Here is a 26,205-nt window from a genome sequence, read left to right as displayed (position 1 = left end):
AGGATACATAACTTCAGAGCTGTTCTTTGTATATACATCTTTGCCTCTGTTATGAAGTGCTAGTTGTGTTGGTGTCAAGTCTCATTTGAACTCTATCAGTTTGACACCCACATTAACTTAGTATTGGATTGTGGTCAGTGTTTTTTAATTTGTTCTGTAACCTTTTGTACAGTTAGTTGTTTCAGAAGTTTTTCTGTTGGCAGCTCTGTGTATGAAGTGTGACATGACCTGCTGGTCATGTTTCTGTGGGTACGCTTTGTTAGTCCATTAAGATTGTTCATAGAGCTTTTTTAGGCTCTCTGCTTTTTTTTCTTAGACAAACATGATACTCTTCTGTTTTGTGGGTGCTTTTTTTTTTTTTGTCACTTGCCCTTTATCTTCTTAAATATTTTTATATTTCCCCACTCTAAACCTTCATCTGCAGAACAGACTCTATCACCATTTCTTTTCTGCTAAACTGCCTGAGTTTATGCTGAGAGGAGAGAAGGGTGTGGCTGAACCCCCCTTCTCCAGCTGAGCCTGCAGGACAGAGCCTGACTTTAAGCCTCAATCTTCATAGGCACTTCTGCATTGGCCTCTGACCCTGGCATTAAGTTGGCAGGGAAGTAAAGAGCGTGTGATGATCTCAAAGGTTGTTTAAGCCTCAGTTTGAAAATTTCCGTAAGTAAATTGTGACCAATTAGCTGTTACGAAGTTTGTACTTCTGTGTTGGTCAAACCAAGCTTTTTTCTTGTGTGCAGAGAGGATTTGTGCCTCCCAGAATATCAGAGGGAATCATCAGTAATTTTGAAATGTGTTCAATACCAAAACATGAACAGATCTATGATTTTGATTGTTCTGTAATATTATGGGTGTTATCCTTAATTGATGTTAGCAGTTCACAACATGATTTTGGAAAAAAAAATTATTTAACCCCAGTGCTTATGCTCAGTTAATAAAAGTAATCTTGGTGTCAGACGTGGTTCAGAGTAAATATGGCTCCATTATATGCTAACAAGCATTGTAGGGTATGTATCCAAAGATATATGTTGAAATGGAATTTTTCATTGTGCCACCAGTACTACTTTATCTCTGCAGAAGTCAAGAATGTATGTAGTTCCTCACTGTTCTTGTCTGCACAGCTTGGCACACGTGGATTTGAGTCCTTTGAGGTTCCCTCTCTGTTCGAGTAAAGCAGTATTTGTAGCACTGCTTACCCTGTCATGAGAAGTTTTCTTTTGTTTCTTAAATCTTAGCTCCTCAGATTTTTGTTGTTTTTGCACCTACTGAGCTCATGTTGGCAAGCTGTGACTCTCGTTCACAGTACTACGCTGGCTAGAAAGTTTGTGTATCAGAGCAGGAACATCGTGAGATCTCTTCCCCTTCAGTTGCCTACCTGAATGGATTAAAAATCTTCCATTAATATTAATTTAAAACATTTCTGAAATATTAACAATATTTTCAGGGTTATACTGATTTTCAGTGTTTTTCCACTTGTCGCAGACTGAGGTTCAAAATTAGTGCATGCAATAATAAAGAGTATGCATCCCCTGTAATTATGCATTTGATCTGTTTGAAATAATACGAAAAAGGTAAAAGAAAACAGTCTTGACCACTTTCAGGAGTGCTCTTTATTTGTTCTTTATGCATTAGCATCTTACTGGCCTGGTTACTTTTGTCATAATCTTTCAGGTTTGGATGAATTTAAGTCATCTGTATCTGAAATTCTTTTCTGATTGAAATTCCTACTACCTCCAGTATCTTTTTCTGTCACTTTGAAGTGTCATGATCTATATAAGAAATGCAAGATAGTTCTTCTAAAGAGCTGTTATGTTATTATGCATCTTGTTAATATAGCATGTCCTATATAGTTTCATTTTTTTTTGTATTTTCATAGCATTTGGGGCCAAAATAGACCATTACTACCCCCCTGCATGACTCAGACCACAAAATTACACCCATTCCTGTATTAAGCCAACAGCTTCTTTTACAACCTTCATTTTTCTTTAGTAATAGTAATATTAGTTAATTAAATATTGGGGTAGGCCCACCTTAGCGACTATAGAGGCAGAGTCAAAGCTTGGAACATCATCGTTCTCCCTCAGGTCTAACTGCTCGCCAATGCTGAAGGTCCCCGTGAGTGCACAGCCTTATCAGTTGGTTCCTAACATATTCTGCATGGATTAAGCTTTGCTTTGCTTCCTTCTCTCAACTGCCTGGAATTGTGTCTTACAGTTAATCAACTCACATAACTGCTATGTAATATAGATAATCCCAATGTTCCTTAGTCCTTCCAGTGGTTCTGTTAAAGAAGAATTGTTATTTTGTGCTGTAATCTTGTACAAACTGAGGCAGCTGTTGAACAGATTGATCTCACCTTTTCCCATGTTAACAGCTGATGTTTTTTACACCTTTCTTGTGCTTTGTGTAGTCACACCAAGAAATAGATTTAGTTAGAACCTGTCACGTTGGTAGAATTCTTCAGCTGGATCAGTTCCCTGATTCAGCTCATCTCTCACAGCAACTCAGACTTATTCTTGGTTGGACTAACTGCATTACCATCACTAATTCTACCTTATTTAGGAGGAATTGTATTTTACGTTTATGCTTTTACACACATGCTTGAGCTTAAAACATCAGAGCAGGTGTAACTGCTGTTGTACCAAGAGTCAAATATCTTCTATCTGACAATGGCAGTTAAAGAGAACTGGAAGGCAAAAAAAGTATTTTGGAAATTCTCCCCACCTCTTTTTGCAGCTCAGGGTGAGTGTGGCATCTGTGTTTTCAGTAGCGTTAATGGTTTTTTCTTCCCTGAGTTTGTCTCTTCTCCCTGCTAGAGCTCCTCTTTGCTGGATAGTGTCTCTTCATCTGCCTCAGTTGCTTCTGGGAGAGTAGGTCAGTGAAGAATGACAATATCCAGACATATCACATTAACTGTGTTTTCTGTGTTAAAGGCATGTATTAGTTTAATTGTCCTTTGTTTTATTTTAACAATGCTGCATTGTCCAACTTGAAGGATGGATAATAACTCTGGGTTTCCTCAAACTGTCTCAGAAACTCCTTAGAAGTAGAAGTATGTATTCTCTAAAGTTTACAGCGTAAAATAACTGCAACTATTATTGCCACTTAAACTAATATTTAGTTTCCATATTGCTAGATGGATTTCTTCTGCAGTCTAATCTTGCTTTGGTTGTGGTTGCATGCTACTGCATTAAAAGAAAACCAAAATCAAAACTAGATTCATGTTTCCATGCTTATACTAGGAACTAATTACCCACCAGTTGAAGTGTTAATTAATTAGAAGGGTATCCCTTATTACCTAATGAATTTTTCTGCAGTCATCACATGAGACTTCTTTTCCCTTGTAATGTAATAAGATATAGGATGATTTTACTGTTAATGTGAACACATGTACTAGAAGTACAGTGTGTGAAGGCATTTATACTCGAAAATATCATTTTACTTAAAGCCAGAGAGTCTCTTGCTCTCTAGAATGTCATCATTTTTTAAGTATCTGCGGTGATCTGTGAACAATTTAGAAGTTGCACTAGCAAAGGAACTTGAATGATGTTCTTTAATAAATTGATGGATCTCTCCTATTGGAATAACTGATTTTGTTTCTGCACTCCTCTAAGGATATTTTTATTCTTGCATTAAATGTATTGAGCAGTTCTGATGCTTTGTAGCATCTCTTTGTAGCCACTTAGAAAATGTGTAACAAGCCAATTGAGAGAGATGAGCGCCTACAAAAATTTTGGACCATAGTAGACAATCCGTTGAGTGATCCACTCATCATTTTTAAGGACTTGGGTGAGGAAATGCAGCTCTGGGCAGTGCGGATCTGCTGTGGCAACGGTGCTCATCCTCAGTAATATCTGTGATTCTAATCCATTTGGAAGAAGAATTTTTCCCTTTTTATACATGTAAGTTTAATGCCAGTTAAATTGTGCCATTCTAATACTCTCATAAGAGAACTGAACATTTTTATCTTTCAGTAGTGTTTTTTTCTCTCAAAGAGTTCCATATAATGTGTTACACTGATTTCCCCACATAATGATACTTAATGCCCCTTCTACTGCAGAGAAATATGAATTTATATTAAATGCCACACAGATATCTCTGTATGGAGAGTATGGATCTCTGAGTTTTATTTGGAATAAATACTTACAAGACTTTATTCCTTGCCTTCCTGTGCTTCAGGGGGAAAAAAAAAAGTTATATAGGTAGACATTACATAGAGCACATTTTCCCATCCTCTCCTATGATGAAGAAACAGGTACTTTTGCATTAAAATAAGATTTAAAAAAAAATAAATAAAAATAATAATTTTGACATTTCAGAAAGTGCTTGCCAGGTGTTAGCAAAGTGTGAACTCTTTCATAATTTAAAATCACCACCTTTAGAGAGACCAGAAGAAAAAACCTCAATCTATGGTTCTTTTTTATTAACTTTATGTTGGGTTTTTCAGTGAGTGTATATTGGAAATTTGGAATGCAACCAGTTATCTTGAAGTCTAATGCACAAACTTAAACTGCACATACTTTCCCATGTTAGGAACCACCTTCTCTGCAGTAACTAACTACTTCAGCCTTCACAAAATTTGACCTTAAGACTTTTTTTCTTTTTAAAAAACCTGCACAGATTCACTTTAAGAAACTTGTACACAGAGCATTCAAAGTCTTCCACTTCTTCCCTTTCTTTCCCCATGTTTTTATTTTCAGTGTACTCTCTAAGTTCTTCACGCCGTCTGTTAAAACGTGTTTCCTAGCTTTTATCTTCTCTTCAGGCTGTTCTTTACACAGATAATTGAAATCTTCAGTTTCACTGGGCTTTCATTTTTTCTTTTAATAAGCTTGGAATTTCATTTGAGTAACTTTTTATTTTTGGCAGAAGATGTTAGTATAAGCCATACTGCCTTGCTTTAGGGTTTTTTTTTTTCCCTTCCTTTAACATTAACACGCTGCACACCCATTCTGGAGCCATTTTTTGTTCTGTCATATTCACTGTAAATGAAGCATGTCCACAATGAGTTGTACAAAATGGCAAATTATTTAATCGTACTTGATTTGCCTTGGTTTACAGTTGACTCAGATCTTACACTTGAACATGTGCTTTGTATATAGTGTCATTTGTTTTCACTTTGTGTTAGTAGCACCACTGCCAAATTGTTACTTAATTTAAATTGTGAAATAGCTTGTTTTTGAAATCAACTTCCATTAATATTTAGTGGGTCTGCGCTAATTTACACGAGCTGGCAAGGTATCGTTTGCAGTTAGTCCCTCTGATTCCTCTAGCACTTAATGCTCTTACATGTAGTAATGTTTTTGCACAGAAGGAATATGAAATGGATTCATAGCTATAAAGCCTCCAGGAAGTAATAAGATAACTAGCTTTATTATTTCATTCATTGCATCAGACTTTTGCTTTTACTGACAATCCAAGCTGCTGCTTCTCTTCAATACCATAAAATGGTCCGATTTATCTTTTAGCAGACTTTGAGATATGAAGGTCAATATATCTGCAAGTCTCCCTGATTGATTTTAAGTTGTTTGTTCAGACTATGGATCTGTTCTGCTACTTGCTTGACTTAGTTTAAGCTTATTTCTGTAAGGTTGCCTTTTTGGCATATTCTTCAAATTATGCTGCATGGTAGTTCTTAAAACAGATTCACCAGAGAGTTCATTTCTGTGAGTTTCTCTTGAAAGCTGTTACCAGCTTTTGAAAACTTCCATACTGACTATATATTTGTACTATATCTCATTTGCCATTTGCTGAAGGCCTTGATTTTTCACTCAGTTCTCATAAGAATAGAAGTATTTTCAGATTTAAAGAAATACATGCCTAAGAATCTCATTTTTTAACAGGTACTTGTATGGACTTGTTATGCCCACTGATCCAGAGATGTGGTGCATCTATGTCTATCTATATATATGTACATATATATGTATATCTGTATATATACATGTATAGCTGTTTTCTGCCATCAGGGAGTGAAAGGAGATCATGTAGGTGTTACTGGAGCAGTCTCGGGCTTTGATCTATTTAACTGAACTTTTTTACTTTGCTTAGAATTTAGTTGCAGTACTTCTTGCCCCCCTCCAGTCTGGTAATGAATTGGAGAAGCTAAAGATTTATTTGTGCAAATTCTCATTTGTTGTACTTCGGAAGCTTGTTGCCAGGGGAGCCTTTTCCTTGTGCACGTGCATTGAATTTGGTGAATCCCAAAAGCACGGATTTCCTGCACCTGGGCAGAGCGCTGCAGCACAAGTGCTGTAGATCCTGTGCTTCCTGGGAATGCTGAATTTATCATGTATTTCATGTGCAGCATGCAAGTGCATGTGTCTCTGCGGTAAATCCATGCTCTGTCCTGCATCGGAATGGAAAAAACATCTGGAAGCAGATGGCCATCACCAGAACAACCCATGCAATCTATTCCTACCATTTTTCCTAAGTGATTTGCAGAAGTAGGCAACAAGACTCTTGTGGAGATTAATTCTGCTGGTGAATGGAGCCCAGTTCCAGCTACTTCCTCTCCAAAGAACTGGCTGGTCACCACCTTCACTTCAGGATCAGTTCTGTGTTTGGGACAGATGGCAGGGAAGGGCCAGAGCAGGATATCTGTGGGCAAGTTGGTGACCAAATGTGGGTTGTTGCTGTGGAAAGTGTTCATGTCATTTGCTCTTTGCTTATGTTTGAGCAGCTCTTGAAAACAGGGTGACTGGATGAAGGCAGCTTAACAAGGTAAAAGCAGCTTGGAGGGTTTGCTGTATCCTGTGGATTGTTGGTTAGAAAACCTTGGTTTTAATAGGAGTAGTTTCTCTCTATGCATGTGTCGAGGGTTAAGATTGCGGGGTGACAATAAAACCCTGGCAGATGTATTGTTAACTCCCTCTTCCCCTCCCCCACTTCCCCCTTTTGCCCCTCCCTCTCCCCCCTTCCACTCAGGACAGGCGATCGGGAGAGAAAAAGAAGGACAGAGAGAAGAGAGTTGGAAAAAATTAAAGATGTTTTACTAATGCTACTAATAAGAATAGAGAAAATAATACAAAATATACAAAACCAATCTTGAAAGTCTCAGCAACTGCAGAGCCGGCACCCAAAGTCCTGGATTAGACTCCACAGCCAACCAGAGCTGGATTCAGTCTCTCACTAGGCCTCAGTTCGCAGGGACAACTCGCAAGATCCTCTCCTAATGTCGGTCATAAGGAAAAGGGAAAAAGGGACGAGATCCTCGTGATCTCCCATTTTATAGGAAGTATTCCCGTGAATGGAATGTTATACACAGTTGGTCAGTTTCTTGGTCACTTGTTTCTCATCGCCCCTCTCGTGAGATGTCCATCCGTGCTTATCAATAAGTTTGCATTCCATTGCTAGGTTTTACCAAAACGTGTCTGGTTCTCCAGGAAAATGCAGTTAATATGAAGGCTTTAGCTGACAGGCAAAATTCACCGAAAGAGAAACTTGTTTTTAACAAAACCAGGACAGCATGTTTATGCAAAAAACCTCCTTTTCTGGCAACAATTGCTTCTTGCACCAGTTACTACACTATTACCTGTTGTTTGATTTCTTTTTTTATTGTATTCTACCTTTTTCTTGGTATTTTGATTATTACTGTTTTTTCTTGGTTCAGTTGATACTTGTCTCTATTTTAGGTCTGATGTGTATAATTTTTGTTTTTTTCATCCTAGTGTTTTCAGTTTTTATAGCTCTTTTCTGTTACATCAAAAGTGAACAGTTTGATTAAGTTCCAACTGTTGTAGCATATGTAGTCTGGCTTCATTATCTCCTGTTGCCTTAAACTGTAATCTCTCAAAAAATTTACCAACAAGCATGCCAAATGTGTGTGAGGGGTGGAATGATTTAGATCTGTGGGTGTTGTTTTACTTGTGATACACTGAAAATACCCCGCTCTTTTTTAGGGATTAGTAACTGTACTGATGCTGATGGGTCGAGTGTCTGTATGTGACTTGTCACCCTGAGCTCCTCAGACAGTGGAGATGTACATAGTATAATCAGGAACATTTTTAGGCAGGAGCCGTCTCATCCCACTGTATGTACCTGCTCTAGGTGGATGAATTATGCAGACAGCTCCACTGAATATTGACTCTATATGTGTATGCATACGTGCACATACATATACACTATGCAGAGTATAGAGTGACCAGCTTGTGTGACCACATGAGTGTGCATGTGAAGTTAGGTAAAAGGAATCTGGCCCAAACATTCAAAATTTTAGTTAAAGGTTTGTCAGACCTCTGCTAGGTCCAGCTGACACAGGAGGCAGTCTTTGCCTGCTGTCCCTGCTCAGAACCTTCACTCTGATTTTGCTGCTTTCTTTAACTCCTGCTGCCACAAAAGACTCTGCATTGCCTCAAGCGTGGTCCATGAGTCTTGAGATCAGCTGCTCGTCTTTATTTTTCTGGGAATCGCATTATGGTTCTAGGTCTCAAAAAAAAAAGCACTACACTAGATAGGACAGAGTTGGCCCTTAGCACCATATGTAGCACAGTCCAGAAACAGTTGCAGTGGTATAGCTGAAGGGGCAGTATGTTGTAGGAAGAAACAGGAGTAAGAGGAAAATGAGAAGGAATTTCTCAGTCCAGCCTTGCTTCTACAGGGGATGTTTTATGTGAAACGAGGCTGTGGACAGTGCGCAGATGCTGGCGAGCTAGTTATTAACACTCAGGAAAAATCTGAGTGTTAATAAAACATCTGAGATTTCCCAGGCGCTTAGAGGAATATAGTAAACTTCAGAAACTGTTTTGAGATGTGTGACAGGAGTGAGGAAAGATAAAGATATGGAAATCTTTTCTGTGCAAGCCCTGTAACACAGAGTAATATTATTCTGCTTGAAGAGAGGTGACCAGATGGAAACATGGGCTTGAGGGTTTTTTATCTTCTTCCAGAAGAACTAGGTGGTATCAAATAGATCTTCCAACTGGCAAGTTTAAAACAAAACAATTATTCTTTTCTTGCAGTGCATAATTAACCCTTGAGACTCATTGCTGCAAGATGATATAGGTATAGAACTGGTTCAGATAGACACATTCATGAGAAAAGAAGTACGGTAGGGTCTTAAGGATCTGGGAGGGTAACTCGGAGGTATCAGTATATTCTTGCCCTACTCTTATGCTCTTATGTCCTACATGTATAAGCCCTGTTGGGCAGGTGAACCTCTGGTCTGACCCAGCACAGATGCTGTTTTCTTCAGTGAAAGTAACAGCTGCTGGCAATTGCATGTTGTTCTGATATCTGTGCTATTATAGCTGCTCAAACAAATGTTTTAAGTTGGTAGTACACCAGCAGTCTGGTTGTTAAGCTTTGTCAATATTTGGTTTAGTAAATAATTTTTACATTTGATTTTGTGTGCTGGTTGATTTGAAATGACTGATACTTACGGGAACAGGTCTGAATTTGTGCTGAAATAACAGTGAAACATTCTGGATTACTGGTTTTGTCCTGCTGCCTCATGGTTCCTCAACTAGTGAGAGGATTAGTTTGAGGCTAAGAGTTCCTTTTAAATTTCTTCTAAGTAGCACATGTACCCCTTTGTAAGATCACTGCTCCTACTGTGCATTTTTGTGTTTGTATTGATGAGCAAAACCTGAAAGAATGTAGTTTCCTGGCAGATTTAATGTTTCGAGATTGATGTTCGTTGTTGAGTAATGTGATAATACTGCTAGTCTCATCCTGTCTTGGGTTAAGAAAGAGTATAGTGATCTCTGTTAAATGTGGAGGGTTTGGGTTCAGTCCATGGAGTTGTGTGTGTCTCTAGTACATACAGAACTGTTTTCTTACTGCCTCCCTTTTCTCATACTTTTGCTCAGGTCCCACTGGCAGTCAGGGCAGTTTGTACTTCGATAAACTAGAAACTGCAGAGGGATATTTCCAGATCCTATCCTTATATCTACCAATTTAGAAATAGGCAAATTTTTTTCTAAGCGGTCTAATTGATTGGATTTTGTCTTTCCTATTAATTATTTTTCAGCAAGGTTGGAAGCTGGTTGCATGGGAGTGGTGGTGGTATGTGTGTATTTAGCATTTCAAAATAAATTTTGTAGACATTCATTGTAAACCTGGACTCTCAAATTAAAAAAATCCTTTTGCAAGTTGTGCTCTTATAGCATAATCAAGCTTCTCTTCATGAATGCTGCCACATGTATGGAACAGCAAAGATCTTATTTTATAAAGTAAGCAAAACATAGTATTTGTTTACACTAAACATAACACAGTTCCTTACCTTCAATGTTGATGTGACTGAGGAACTTGGAAAACTGTATTTCAGTGACATGACAGGAAGCCATACTTGTATTCCTTAAGCATTAAGAACACTGAAGAAGACCTCACACAACCCTCTTGCTTTTCTAGGACAGTTTATAAGCATTCCCATAGTTATTCTGTTGCTTTCTCCTCATTGCTTCATTTACCTACATCTGAGGTTTTAAAACTTGTGGATATGCGCAGCTCTAATAGAGTTCTGTAGTCAAAACTGTAGGGTGAACTGTCTATGGGAAGCAGCTATAGGCTTTGTCACTACATTATTTCAGCTGATGTATATCTGCCATTAACTCTTTCTGATGCTGTGACTGCACTTTTATGTTGACTGGCAAAATTGATTTAGTGCCCTTTCTCATCAAGCTAGAGGCACATTTACTGTCCCCAGAGATTAATACATGATAAATGACAAATGTTTTTGACACCTGTGTGCTTTCTGTCCTCTCTGCTATTATTCATAATAATGGCTGCATGCTCTATGCCTGCATATCAGTGATTATAAAAATATCTCCTGGCTACTTATAGTTCTGAGAGCAGTTTGCAGCTGTGACTCAGCTCCATATATTGTGATTCAAGTGGCTTAGTGACTCCCAAACACCAACTTGCCTGTATTATTTTAATTTACAAAGTATTCCTCATTGCATTCTGTCTTCCCGAACTATGCACAATGTTTCTGAATGACTGATAGACTGTTTTGGCCTTTGTAAATACAGAATTGTTCACTATGCAGTATAAGTTCAGTTTTTATCTCGAAGTGTTTGTACTTGTCAGTTTTCTGGGTATGTACGTTGATATTTCCAAATGGAATCACAGTGTTTGTTTTTTCAACACAATTTTGAAACTGGATAAATACTGTAAGCAGAGTTTTAAGGAATTACAGTAATTTCAATTTGAACCTGTGTTTATACAATTATCATACCATAAAACAATGCCTATAGTTCTATTCTCTGACAATATTTGTTCTGTCTCCACCCTGAGAGAAGGTGTATAGATTTCTGAATTTGTATGCATGTATAATTATGCAAAATAAATGCTCAGTTATAAGATTATATTCTGAAAAGAATAAGTCATTTGCCTTTAATAAAATACTTTTTAAGAGTCTCTGATAAGTATTCTTTTTTTCTTGACAGTCTGTGGTGGACGACTGGATTGAATCATATAAACAAGACAGGGACATAGCACTTCTGGATTTAATCAACTTCTTTATCCAGTGTTCAGGATGTCGAGGTACAGAATGTTGGAAACAAGTTGTATAGAGTAAATCTGACAGTCATACAAACGTGTATTAGTGCAAATGCTGGTAAAGATGTGGGAGACACATGGATTGCTATTCCTCATATGCATGGTTTATATAGAAATGTTGTCTACATTCAAGAATGATTTTATTTAAAGCTTGTTTGTCAAGGGCCTACCCTTTCTATTTCTTACTTTCCTGTCATCGTCCTAAAGTGTACAAACCCTCACAAAGACATTCTGCTCATCAGCAAAAGGAGACAAAAGAACTGTTAATCAAGGTAGGCGTATCTTCCCCTTTCTGTTTCTTACCCTTTTTTTAATTACAAGAATTAGCAGGTGTAGCTATGCCTTAACTTTGCTGGTTTTTCTTTCTTTCTAGGAAAATGATGGGTTTTTTTAAACTGAAGAGAAAGGAGTCGGGCTCCCGTTGGCTTCGATTAGCAAGAAAAATTTTTTTCTGAATGAAGCACCCACCTTGTTTCTGCCTCTGTAATACTTCATCAAGTCAGCAGCAAGTGGCCTGCCTTTCATGCCTTGTTTAAGCAGCCTCCATTGTAAGGCATGCAGCAGTCAGTCTTTCTAGCATTCTGTTGCCATACTGTACCTTCTAATGAATTTTTCATGTGCTGTCTTTTTTCACTTAACTCAGCCTTGAAAAGAAAGACAGAGCTCTACTCTCTATGTAATGCCCAGAACCAAATGATTTACTCTTTCCTGTTGCTTCCTCTAATTTGCTTTCGGTAGAAAATAACTCTCAGTTCAGAAATTCTTTTTCTTCATTTTGTGATAAATACTGGAATATACCTTTAGACATCAAATGATCAGGGTATAAGTCCCTTTTCTTCTCAAGTATAAGGTGAAGTCCCAAGTACAGTTAAAAGCATCAAGGAAAAGAAATATGAGCCGTCGGCAGCTTCAGCAACCCTTTTTCTTAGCTTAAGGAAGTAAACTTATTTTGTGGGTGATAGGAAGGACTGAAACTCTGGAGGCATTCTGTGAAAGGGCTGAAGCTTAGGGTTTAGATTGCCAGCCTGTGCCAATGTTTGTACTCTTCACACAGGTTCCCTAAAATGTGTTTTAAGACTTATTTGGCAGCTCATGTGAAAGTAGTTGTATTCTGAAAAACATAAAACCAACCAACCAACCAACACCACGAGCTCCTTTCTGAGAATTTGGGCAGCATTAAACCAAAGGGATCCTTGGCCGTATGTTATAATTCTTGTTGATGCAAGCTTTAGGTGGAGGCACGTCATAAAGATACTCATTCCTCTGTTGGTTTCTAACTTCTTTTCCTTCTCCTTGTTAGAAAAAGCAATATGCTGACCATCTCGGAAGATTCATATTGCTTAAACCTCTTGTTAGCAACTGATGCAGGCTGCATGCCCACTGTCAGCCATATGCTGCTGAAGCAATTGCTTCCCAGAAAAGCTTTCTGTTATTGGCTGTGAAGCAGCAGCTTTTCAAGTGGTTGATGTCATTTACTTTTTTTTAATGATGACTTTCTATCCATTTTCGGTACTTCGCTTTGTACCCTCAGAGATATCTCTACTGAGCTTGCCTTAGTGGCCTTCTGGTCCTGAACAGCAAAGATAGGAGAAAGGAAGCAAAAGTTACTTATCCTCTGAGTTTGTTTGGAGGATTTATTTCTGTCGGAATTTTTGTGGTGGGTACAGTAACGACTGTAAACAGGGTTAAAATCCTGGCAAACAGTTCTGTTCTTTCCAGTAACATGCCTGTTTTCTAGAATAACTAAAAGCTTTATCAGAAGAGAGTGGATTTTATTGCTAGTCCGTTTAGGGTAAAATGCATGCCACGCTGTCCTTAGTGGAAATGAGGTATGGAAATCAGGGGATGTTTTGTATTTTGTGAGGAAACCCAAGTTTCTTTTTCATGGGAAGGTAATTTGCTCTATTGTGACATTTTTATTTAAAGATTTTGTTGACATTCTTGTTTGTTTCTATTTCTGATAAATAACAGCTCCTTGTGAATCTCCATGGCTGCTTTATCTTCCTTAATATTTCTTAATTTTCTTCTTTTCAGTTTGCTCCACTAACACTGTCCCGGATTCTCCAGCTTTTTTTCCCAACATTGGATCTAAATGGTTATTGATATTATGTCTAACTTTGGGATGATTAACTTGAAGGGAGGAGGACCACTAGCCTGGGAGGAGATTCCTCAGGAAACTGATGCTAGGCTAATATCTGCCATTTTAACAGTGCTTGGAGTTATTTGATATCTAAATATATGTAAAATACACTTAGCTTGACATCTCTTTCCGAAGTTTTAAGCAGGTGGAGAGATGTCCCATTTTTTGTCTTGAATGAGAAATAATTTAGTCACCAAACTGTTTTATTTAGCAACAGTATTGACAAAAATAGCTTTCTGTTTAGAGAAACATTGATTTTTATATATTTATCCCATTCTCTTGGGCAATGTATATGTTTGAACGAACCTCTTAGTATCCTCCAGATCTGCTTAGAGAGGTTCCTGAAATGAGAAGTGACCTCTTGTGAATATGAATAACCAGGCATGGTTTGTAAGTTAATAATAATAAAAAATTGTAAAATTAATTAGTTAAGCTTAAGAGATGTGTGCATCTTAAAAATGAATAAATATAAGCCAAATATTCAAGCACGTCTGTCCTTTGTCAATTCTTCTGAGTATCTGTTTAATCAATTACTTTCTACGTAATGTGTTCTTGTTCATACAATAATGTCCATTAAAACATGAGGGATTTAGTTTCAGTAATCTTTCTGGGTGTTTAAAGGATCATTTGGTATGAATTAGAAGTTTGTCCTATTGATCTACCAAAAGCATCTTGGTTCAATAATTAGATTTGCATGGGAGTTAAGATCACTGTTCATGTCATCTATCCACTAGTTTGCCTGCTCAGTCTATATGTTTGTTGCCTTTGCTGATTTTGATTACAAAGAAGTGAAAATAGTTTCTTAAAGAATTTTTCCTTTATCCTGCTATTTTTTTATTCTCGAATACCAACAAAAATCCCTGCCTTTCAGTTTGTCTTCTATATGATGTCACATTGTATTTCTGTGCTAGAAAAATGAATTCACCTATTCACTTTTTTTTTCCTACCCCTTTAAAATGCATTGCTTCTTCTACAGAGAGGACCTTGTAGCAGATAGTACAGTAGAAAGATGGAAAAGTTCATTTTAAGATACTATTTCTTCCTGGAAAAACAGCAAATGAATGCTGTTGCCAGTCCTTGAAAAAAGAGGTTTGTTTGTTGGTAGTGGGTATTTATTTTCCATGGTATTCACAATTTGTAATGCAGATGTTGTATTTATCTTCCTACTTCTCTGTCAGGAACTTATTTTAGGGTTTTGCGATTTTAGGTAACAGGGAGCTTTTTGAGTTCAGGTTGTCAATGATAAACCATTTTTTCAAGTAACTGTCACTTGGCTGGGGGTGGAAGTGTATCTGTCCTACTGGGATTACCATTTCCCGTGTTGTAGTTTGGTCTGTGGCATTGTGGATACAGGCATCCTCCTTTCTTGCAGAAGAGTTGCAGATCAGTGTTCAGAGATTTCTGGGTTTTTTGAGAGCTCTTTTCCATCACTTTCTTCTTTGTAGGAACATATTTTTGCCTTTTTATTTTTTCTCTTTTTTTGAACACTTAAAGCACAGCGCAGTGTTGCTGAGATCTCTGAGCTACTTGCAGGCTGAAATGTCTCATCAGCAATGTGCATGCCCAGGTCCCAGAAGGATTATAACTGTGTCAGTGTGATGGTGCATCTGGGCTAATTAGCTCTTCCTCTCAGACTGAATAATTAGCTCAGGTATCATGCTCCGCTGCTATGACAACCAGGCTGTTTCCATTTCTGTAGCTCCATGGATTTCAAGCTGACTTGTGTATCTGCATTGCTGTCTGCTTTTGCCTTCTGTTATTGATATAAAACAAACAGAAAACCCCACAAGCACTCTGACCTTTCTGCATTTTACAGGCAGAGAGCCGTGCTTGTGGAATAAATATATTTTTTTCCTAACTAGAAGCAATTAGTGGTTGAAACAGCCTCTTAAGTTGTGAAGGACAGACCAGCCCATCGAGTTTATGTAAGAAAAGCTTTCTTCTGCAGGGAAAAAAAAATCTCTCATGTAGCTGAAGAGGAGAAGCACTTGACTGCTTTCAAGAATATAGTGAAATTATTCCCATTCTTTCTGTCCTTTCCCTCTCATTTGTTTTCTGATAGGTAAAGCAGAAATATAAATTCTTAAGCAGATTGTCAGAAGTGGTTTGAGCTTTCGCTCATACCATCCCTCTATCAGACAGCTCTGAGACACCAGTTACTGATGGAACAAAACTGGTGAAACTCCCTTATTGTTAAATTCTTAGCAGTGTTGTAGCCTTCTCTGGGCTCCTCATTTAAGTCGTTTTGTGATTTGGCACACTGAAGTTGTTCTTAGGTGAAGGAGGCAGGTGAATTTCCTTTATATAATGTTTCTGATATCTTATTTTTTCCCCTCAAAATCTTCTTTTTAGGTTCTTGTGTGGGATCAAATGTTAATAGACAGATGTTCAAACCTGTCAACCTTGATTGCTGATGCTGTTTAGGGCTGAGTTTTTTTCAGTTGCGAGAAAGCAGGAAATCTGTGTATGAACTTTTTGCCTGGTGCTTAAAGTGGAACATCTTTATGGATTTTTTTCCTTGGGAATCAGTCACTTGGGATCCACACTTCCAGCTGGAGCCCGCAATCTCTGGTTGTTCCTCACCAATTCTAGTAAAGTCCTCAGAAAAATTCTATTATTGAATGGTGCAGACTGAGTCAACAGGTGGAGGAGCTGGGAGTTTGCTTGCTTGAATGCAGGATGCATGCTCTTTTTGATTTTTGTTAATGATCTGTGCTCTTAATTAAGGGCAAGCTAATAGAATTCTGTTTTGCCAAATTGAAGGCTAAAACCAGGAAAAAGTACCATAAAGTGGCCATTGTAGGGTCTGGCAGAAGAAACTAAGCAGCAACTTCTTGCTTTGCTGTTGGACAGGATTTCAGAAAGTAGATTAGCCAGGAAATAGTGTTATTTACTCTGATTAACAATACTTTAATAGAGGGTATAGCATTGTAGATAGAGTAATGGTTTAAAAAAAAAAAAATGGTCTGTTGTAATTTATTTGTAGACAGTTTGTGTTGTGATCACTGTAATAATATTGCTCTGTACAGATGGATGTTACTGAGCATGGAAAGAAATCTGCTTGATAAATAGCATTTCCTGCAAATGGTCCTTTCCTGAGGAACTGCGAACTGTTAGTGAGAAATGCCGCTGTCTTTGGCATGTGCTGAAAAGCTTTATCTCTTCAGTTATTCCTGTATTATTAAGCAGTTGATATCATAAACGTTTGGTAGTTTGAACAAATTAGAAAATAATGCTATTTGTTGCATTGGAGTTTGTATTTTTATTAAGGGTAGAAAATAGGCTTTCTCACAGTTTCTTCAACAGAATCTGTTCTTAGTGTGTAAATATAGGGGAGAAGTTGCAAAGTAAAGGATTAATACATATTTTAAAAGTTGATGCTTGCTTAGACATGATTTAAGTCATAGTAATGTCAAAGATTTCTAAAATATTTTGTATGCATAGTAAACAGAGATAAATACACCTCGGTAACTATATGAGGCAGTTGAAAACATGCTGTTAACCACATTCAAAAATGGTAAGACTGGAAGATGGAAATTACTTAATTTTAGTTTTAATAGGTGCTGTAGATAAACCAGATCTGAACTTTGTACCTGGTGGTTTTGAGCCTTGAGGTAATTTTTACAGTGTGCTTGTCTTGAAGTGAAAGCTTATAAAATCCAAACTGAAAATAAGATTCAAATGATTAACTGCTTGTGTGGGAGATAAATCAGGTTAGTAGACATGCCTTAAACGTTTCATCGATTCAGTTATTTAAAAGAAGATAGAAAAGGTTACCAATTAATGTGGTTGACAATTAATGTGGTTACATCAAAACCTGTTTTTTGTGCAAAAGTAGAAATGGTTGTTTGTTGACATTCTTGAAATTAAAGCTTTAGTTTCATTGTGTATATGGTTTTTAAACCGAGAAGGTTTTCAGTATATCTTCCTGTTTGCTGCTGAATGGTATCTGTAATTTTCATCTCGTGTACTCTTTCTTCCTTACTATTTTTTTTTTCTAACCATAGCTCTTCAAAGTTTATTTGGCTATGGGAAAAATAGCTGCAAAATGATTTTTGTTCTTTTAAGCTTTGCTCCTGACTCTTCTGGGGATGGGAAGCCTTAAAAATATTTAAGCCTGGAAGTATAAAGAAGGATATTAAATAGTAGATCACATTTGCTAGCCACTTGTGAATTAATGGTATCTTTTTCCCAGAAGGTGCATCCTACTACTTTCAGAAACTAGGGGGGCGGGAAAAAGGCACAATTTCCTGACCTTTCAGTACAGGAGACATGAATGAAACATACACTGGTCTGAGTGACGTACCTGCCGTGTTGAGGTCTGAATTCAGTCCCAGGTTTCACCATAGGAATTGGTAACAGGAGCAACAGTAATTTAAACAAACATATATATATGACTATATTGAACTATTCATGTTTCAAGTGTGACAGCAGACCAAAATTAAAATGGCTTAAAATCAGCTATTAACTAATTTATTAACATGAATTAATATAAACTTTTAAATAATTGAAAATAAATGTATTGAATCAATTGACAGAACTTGTGATAGTAGAATATTTTAGAGCAAACGTATAATGTAAGGAAAGACAAATTACCTTTGAAATGATAGACTAACAGCAGGTTCTGCACTGCTGGTTCTATGTAATATGTTCAAATCTCTGCTGAAAATGAAAACACCCCTTGTAAGCCAGGAGCAAAGTCTGTCTTCTGTGTACTTCTTAGTAAAATCATAGCTTCTAATATTATTTTTGGCACTGCTCATTGGAGATTTGCCTTTGAATATTACTGCTTGTTTTCCACTGTATTTATTTAATTACATACATAGTGACCTGGAAAATGCTGCTGCTTATGTGACTACAAAGTTCCTTGTTGAGAAGTCTCTCTCTGATGATGCTTTAATGCTACAACTTTTTTCCTCTTTATTTAGGCTTAGTTTGTTTTCTGTATAATACGAATGTGTTACAGAAGGGACACCTCTGTACTAAGCAGATAAGAAAAAATACTAGTTTGAATTTTTTGACAGTATTGTGCTAAGACTTATGAGCAAATTATTCCTGTATGTGAGTGTCTCTACTTAGGTGCATTGCTGTGGGTTTTTTAGGTGACATAGATGGTACTTTCTGTGAAGACAGGAACTAATTATGAAAAGCAATCAGACGTCACTAGCTTTTAGTACTTTCTTACTGGATTGCAAATACAAAGGTTCCTCATGTCTCTAGTGTTTCCAAAGATGCACATTCTGCTGAAGGTTGAGTCAGACGTTTTCCAGACCAATGGCAGGAATTAAATTCCAAGAATGACATTTCTTTTAGCAAAGACTGTAATTATAATTCTTTCTTTTGCATTAAGGAAACTATAGATTTATTTTATTAAGTGCAATGCTAGTACACACTTCAGTAATTACTTTCGAAGAGGTGCACTGCTGGACCTCATCCTCACTAACAAGGAGGGTCTGGTTGAAGCGGTGAAGGTCGAGGGCTGCCTTTGGTTGCAGCGACCATGAGATGGTAGAGTTCAGAATCTCGTGTGGCAGGAGCAGGACAGCAAGCAGAATTGCAACCCTGGATTTCAGCAAGGCAAACTTTGGCCTTTTCAGGCAATTGCTAGGGGAAATCCCATGGGCAAGGCTGCTTGAAGGTAAAGAGGCCCAAGAGAGTTGGTTAGTGTTCAGGGACTGCTTCTACCGGGCACAAGATCAGAGCATCTCGACACGTAGAAAGTCAAGGAAGGGAGCCAGGAGACCTGCGTGGTTAAACAGGGAGCTGCTGGGTATGCTCAAGTGGAAGAGGAGAGTTTATAGATCATGGAAGGAGGGGCTGGCCACTTGGGGAGAATATAAGGCTGTTGTCAGAGGGTGTAGGGAGGCAACTAGGAAAGCTAAGGCCAGTGATTACTTTGTAGTGCTACTTTGCACATTATGTATATAATGCCATAATTGTTTCTTTTACTTCCTTAATTTGGATATAAAATTAAAGTTGAATTTAGTTTTGACAGTGGTTTTTAGTTTAGTAAACTTAACTCAGTGATTACAGAAGTGTTTAATATATTTTAGGGAGAAAAATAATCAAAGGTTGGGAAAGGAGGAAGAATTTTAACATATTCACAGCAAATAAGTTAATTGATGTTGATTGCATACTAGAGTGATAGTATAGTACAGTATGATGTAATGCATAATAGTATGGTACAGTATAATGTGATGCATAATAGGATGGTGCACTCTTTTAATTGTGGAGTGTATTTATTGTAGCATACAGTATTAATAGTTGACCTTACTTGCATTGATTTTTTTTTTTTTTTTTTCCTCTGATTGTGGTAGGTTATAAAATCAAGAGTAGTACCATGGGCCAGGTTTAATACTGAGCTGTGAAAATGTGAGACAAGTTAAAGATAAACTGCAGGGCTTAGATGTAGCTTTAACATGCACAGATGGATATCCCCTAGCTTTCTGTCAGGGAAATACACACAGAATTGATGTTACCAAGTGGCTAATGTTTCCTTGGGCTCTGAAGGAAGACCAGGCAACAGGCTGCTGTTGGGAACCACGAGCATCTGCACTCTGCACCCCATGGTAACTGTTCCTCTCTGCCTGGTTGTGTTGAGCAAAGCTTGCACTTCATTCTGATTAGAAACACAGGGAGATATTGCACTGTTCTGAGAAATGCATCTAACCCTTGGGTATCTTAAGCTTTTGATCTCGTGGAAGCAATGTAAGGTGACCAGCAGTTTGAAATTGGGCAATCCTCTATGTGTTTCTTTTTAATAATAACAGCAAAAAAAGTAAGAAGTATCCTAGAAAAAAAAATAATGACATGCATGAGATCTCATAGGGAAAATTCAAGAAGGGGAAACTGAAACATCTGTAGTGTGTTGAAGAGTTAAACTTGTACTTTCAAATGCAGGAAAGTATAATGCAAAAGGAAGAAATTATGGATTCTAAAAATTAGATGGAGTATGTTCTGTGAGGCACATCTGCACAGCGGAGTTTAGGAAGCAGGAGAAGAGAGAGGCAGACAGGCGTACATCCCAGTGGTTTAGCTTTGCTTCAACAACCAACAAAGCAGTATACTCATTTCACCTGAGGAGTATGTTGTGGGGCTGCTTTAAGCTGCTGCAGAATGATAAAGCCAGAATACACTGCTGAATGGGGCCATTAATTTAAATTATCCCTCAATTTTTGAATATTTCTATCAAGCAGTTGATCCATAGCATAACACTTGGGTGTTTTTACTGTGGACTTAAAGGAAAGTTTCATGCAGGAAGGACAACAAAGGAATGACTAGACAGAGCCTATGTTGACATGGAGTTACAGCTGAGAATGTACTTATGCCAAAAAGTGGGTACTATACAGAAAATTCAGCATTATGATTAAACTTTAAAGTGTGAGCGTATTATAGTAAAGACATCCTGATATTAAGACCTCCAGACACCTTAAACTGATAGTGAGGGAGAAGGAGCACTGAGAAACCTTAAAAGGAAAGATTGCATAAAGTGCTTCAGGGGAATAATTCTGAGTGGCTTGTTATGAAATATTGAGAAAACTAGATGTTCTTTACAAAACACATTAGCTGTCAATTATGTTAAAATATTTTATTTTACCAAAGTATTGCTTTGTATTTTCTGACTTCAAAGGCTTTTCCAGCAAGACACAACCAGATGCATGAGGTGGCTGCGTTATTCTGTGGCTGCATAAGTGGTGTTTTGCATTTGGATATCTGCAAAGAACAGTATTAGTGGCATGATAATATTTGATGTATTTACAGGGCCATTTTTAATTTGAGCAAAGCACACCATTTCAGCTAATTCTGATTTTAAAATTTGTAAGGTAGAGAATCCAAAACAATCTGAGAGGAGATTGTAAATAAGGATTTAAGCCATTTTCCAGATTAAACTTGCCTTACTTGCAGTGTTCCTCTGTGTTTTCTTCTTTCCTTTTTCCTTAGTGATACTTGATTAATTTTTCATCTTGAGTCTACTATCTTTGTGTTAATTAATGTACTCAAACTCTTCCCCCTTGTATTTCATCCTCTATTTATTGCTGTTTCTCTTTCAGCACCCGTTGCAGTATTTGCTGCTTTATCACTTATGTAAAGTTTTGTTTCTCTAGTATTATTAAGTTTACATAGGTATATATTTTTCAACATTTTCCTCTCCAATACTCCTCAGTAAATCCCAGACATCCACTGTTGAGAAACAAGTTATATGTTGAGCTTTCTCAATTTTGTGCCTTTTTTTTTTCCACTTTCTCACTTCTGTTTCTCTTGTCAACACTTGTGATCTGTGGGTATTCTCTTGCTTCATTTTGCATCTCCAAGCCCCGTTCCACACAGCTTAAGCTGCTCTCAGTTGGAGCTGCCATAGAATTGCTTTTTCTCCAGCCTTCTCATGGGACCTACCAGCAGTTTATCTTTTCTCAGCACTGAGATGACAGTTCCCTCTTGTATTATGTTTTTTACAAGCACATCCAGACTTTTACTGATTTTGGCTCTAGTGTGTGCTCTCCCATGCCAAAACATGTTGAGCAACTATTCATTGTGTTGTTTTAACTTCATTTTTAATGTGATGTTTCCTCCTATTTTCCATAGTAGCCAAGTTCCAATTAAAAAAAGGAGTTTTCCTTGAGCACTTTTTTCCAAAAGGTTCAACTACTTTTTCTTTGTAAATCACTTGTAAATAAAGATCCAGTCTATCCTGTCTCTGCTATTGGCTAATGCAGGCACAGAGTCATTGATAGAAAAATCTTTTGAGACAGGATATACAGTATCTGTGCCACTCCCTGTGGTGAGTTTTTATTCAGGTAACATACTAAATGTTTAAACCATAGCTCTTATTGATTTCCTACTCCTCTTCAGGTTGCTTAATGACTAGGCTCGGAGCACCTAGAAGATTTCTTAAGGTTCATGGAATGAAAACTTGAAGTTCTCAATTTTGTATAATAGATATGTATGTATGCAATAAGGAAAAAGCAGGACTGTAGCCTAAGCGCTCTTCCTTACTGTCTCCAAAGGGCTAATTCGAACTTTCCCCCTTTTTCTCAGTTTTAGGGTTTTTTACATACCTTAAGGAAGATGTTACAGTCAGTGTACATGCAGTTACAGTTGCTTGTATGCTGTAAATTTGTCCTTGAGACTGCAAGGTAGGTGCCTGGGAAATTGAACATGTACCATTATGGACCACCTTTAAAACAGTTTAAATTATCCAGACTTCGAGGGACTCAGAGGTTAAAGACAGTAGGAATCTGCAGCACCCTATCAGTTCCTCTTGTACAACTCCCCTCTTTCTTCCTGCACTTCCCTCCATAGTTGTTGACTGTAGGAAGAGCTGCACATATCCGAGATACAATATTTTCACCTACACAACTCCTGTTCACTTCCAGCACAGTTCAGTTTTCTGTGGCTGATGAAGCTGGGCACAACAGTAGACAGCCATGGAAGCTGGTGACTCATCGAAGTTTGCACACAAAGAGCCTAAATCAAGGTGGCACAGAGCATCTAAATTTGACACTTCTTAATTTCAGCTTTGGCTTCTAAGCACAAAGATTATGTATTGTTGGCATGTGATTTCTCAAACTCTTTTGAATTTCCTTAGACAAAGAAAAACCTCCATGTATGTGTTCAAATAGTAAAAAAACCAAAGGAGTATTGGAGTAAGCTAACAAATAAGAGAAAACTTTTTTTTTTTACTAGCAAGCCGGGAAAAATAATTGTGAGAAAGGAGAACTGCGCTCATCTTGCATACTTTTAAATGAGGCATTGCTTTGAGCCAGCACAATTAACTTTTGCGTTGTATTTTCACAGATCATGGTCGGTAAATGCTTTAGTCTTAATTTCATGAGAAGCAGAACTAATGAAGAGTGATCTCTAGTGTATCTGTGTTGATCAACTGTACTGAATTAAGCAAAAGCTGTTGAATGTTCTCGTTAAGTGTCAGATACTCTTTATGAGACATGATGTTCTGAATGCCATCTAACTCTAAAAAAGATTTAGAAGCAGCTTGTAACTTTTTGGAAATTAAATGAGCTCTATAGACAGACACTGCTAGGAAGAGATTGGTATGCTCCAGTTGAAGCTTCTCTGGAAGCAGCAGCAGCACTGACAATGTGAGTGTCCCCATCTTTCTCCAGCCTCAATCAGAGGCTGAGTGAGATTAACAAAGATTAAGGTCACGGTTCATACTGTGCCTGAGCGACCTCTTTGCTCTTTGGCTTCTGCTCAACTACCTGCCTTTGTAAAATTTATTGGGACACTTTCTATCAAAGATTGGTCAGATTCAGTTTAAACAGATAGTTCATAATTTATTAAGCATCATAGTTACAGACAGGAATGCATGCACATTTCATTTCCTTCTTTCAGATAAATGAGAAAAAACCCCAAAAATTTCTCAGGTAGGTGGTGGCTTTCATTTAATGAGGGAATTAAAATGTTTTAAAGTTGTTTCTAAGATGTTTCTGTATCTCCAGTGTCATTTTATGAAGCACACCAGCTTTCATCAAATTGGCTGTTAAAGTTCTGCTGCAGCTCTATCTGCAGTCCTTACAAAGTGTCTGCTTTACTGTTGATGTTTAACATGTCGGATTTTTTTTCCATCAAATAAATGATATAGGAAGACACCAGTCAGCGTTCACCTGGTAGCTCTCCAAGTGATGACCAGAGAATTGTGAAAAGTAAGGATCGGCTCTGGGAAACCTGGAGCTATTTTGGTGTGTCTGGTGGTGCTATTGCTCATAAGATTTGGCACTGTCTAAATGCTAAAAATTCAGATGCTCCTTTTATGCCTTATCCTTTCCTTCCACATATTGAAGCAGCAGACAGTTTAAGTAAAATTGTAGGGGATTTGTACCAAGTGTATTTCTTCAGAGCCATGTGTGAAAAGATCTCAGGCAGTGAACAGTGGCTTCCTTGAGACAAATAGAGCAAGATCACTTGTCTCAAGGACCAGATCTTTGGCAACACCCAGATGTGGCACAGCCCACAGAAAGGCCTGGCCTATTGCTGTGAGGGGAGAAAGGTGCTGTAAATGAATCTCCTCTCCTTTTTTTTTTTTTTCTTTCCTTTATCATTGCTTTATTTTTTGAGATACTGGGTTTTTTTGTTGTTGTTGGTTGGTTGGTTTTGTGTGTGTGTGGAATCTGGAACCTGTCACATCAGTTGAAGATCTCTAGATAATTACTTTCTGAAAATTTTCTTAAGGATTTCTCTTTCATCTTCCCTTCTTTACTACTTCTGAGACACACTGAGAAATAGGGCTAGAAATAAGAGTCACAGAGGACTGAGGAAAGGATCAGTGCTTCATCAGGGGAAGCAGAAAGACTGAGAGAAAGAGGGTGGGCTGTGGCTATAGGATCTTCCTGCGATTGTCTTTTGCCTCCTGACTTCATGGTAGGTGGAGGTACCATGTTTTATGGAGTTTTGTTTTATGTATTGGGAGAAGTGTACACCTTGACTAACAATAAATTTGTTTCTCTGATAAAGAAAATATCCTTTGGGAAAAAAAAAAATATGTATGAAGGGATGTTGAAGGTTGACAGTATGTCTGTGGGTGAATCTGGGGGTGGGACAAGCACATCCACAGAAAGCAGAAGGAAGGAGGGACCTCTGAAGTGAATGTACTTGCTGGATTGCTTCTGTGAAAGAGAGCCCGAAGTTCTTTAAAGCAGGAAATGTGGCAAAGTGTGATGTGGTTAAGAGTCTGCCTGGATTTCCATAAGGCCTCTGATGGATTCCTGGCTTTCCTGAGTGGAGAGAAGCCCAGAGAACAGAGTTGCTCAGTCTCAAGAAGAGAAGGCCAAAGGGAGATCCTACTGTTTGCTTAAAATAGTGGGAGACTAGAGAGAAAGTGAAGCCAAATCCTTTATGCAAATCCATAGTAATAGGTTGATGGTTTACAGATGCAAGTTGAAACATAGGGAATTCCAGTTTGATGTAAGGGAAAGCAGGAGGTGGTCAGGTGTTGGAGGCAGAAGGGCTCAGGGGGGCTGTGGGATTGCTGTCCTGGGACATACTATCAACTCACATGGGCAGCCTGATCTAGTTGGCCCTGCTTTGGGAAGGGTTTGGTTTAGCTGATAGTCAGGAATCCTGCCAACTGAAATTATTCTACAATTCTAGACTTGTAAGGAAAATAAGTAGCTGTGAGTTTGTCCTTGTGTGGACAAACATTTGATAAAAATAATAGGAAACAGAACAGGAATAAATAATCTGGTTTAAAATAGTAATGATCTTACTTTCAATATTACTTTCAAAATTGGTTGATTAAACCCTTTAGCTATCCAGAAGGATGTGTAATAAATAATCTATAGTATATAAAGCTTCCAGTATGGTGGAACAGAGTTCCCTTATTTTTCCTTTGAGGAGTACTCAGTATTTTTTTAAACTGCTCTGGGTTGTCTTGTAATTGCTGTGAAATATTGTAGAAAGCAGAGAGTATATTGGTACATTTTAAGTACAGAGCACCGATGCAAAGCAATTGGTCTCAGCTGAAGTCAGTTTATCAGACAGAGTGCAGGTTTTCAAGGCCTTTGCTGTTATATTATTCCTACTTGAACTGTGTGTTATAACAAGAGACACCTGGT

At 37.8% G+C, this 26,205-nt stretch overlaps 1 protein-coding gene across 1 annotated transcript in view; it reads left to right on the top strand.

The window, feature by feature from the left end:
• The window catches only part of STAG1 (STAG1 cohesin complex component), a gene marked incomplete at its 3' end in the record, with an annotated part of 135,277 nt that overhangs the window by 19,162 nt on the left and 89,910 nt on the right, over positions 1–26,205 (top strand). The window contains exon 4 of the mRNA XM_080349552.1: positions 11,385–11,481. Coding sequence (XP_080205678.1) covers positions 11,385–11,481 — 97 coding nt within the window. The remainder of the gene's footprint in view (positions 1–11,384; positions 11,482–26,205) is intronic.

This window comes from Nesoenas mayeri (genome assembly GCF_963082525.1).
Source record: "Nesoenas mayeri genome assembly, chromosome: 9".
Classification (NCBI taxonomy): domain Eukaryota; kingdom Metazoa; phylum Chordata; class Aves; order Columbiformes; family Columbidae; genus Nesoenas; species Nesoenas mayeri.
This window is presented reverse-complemented; position numbering and strand designations above follow the sequence as displayed.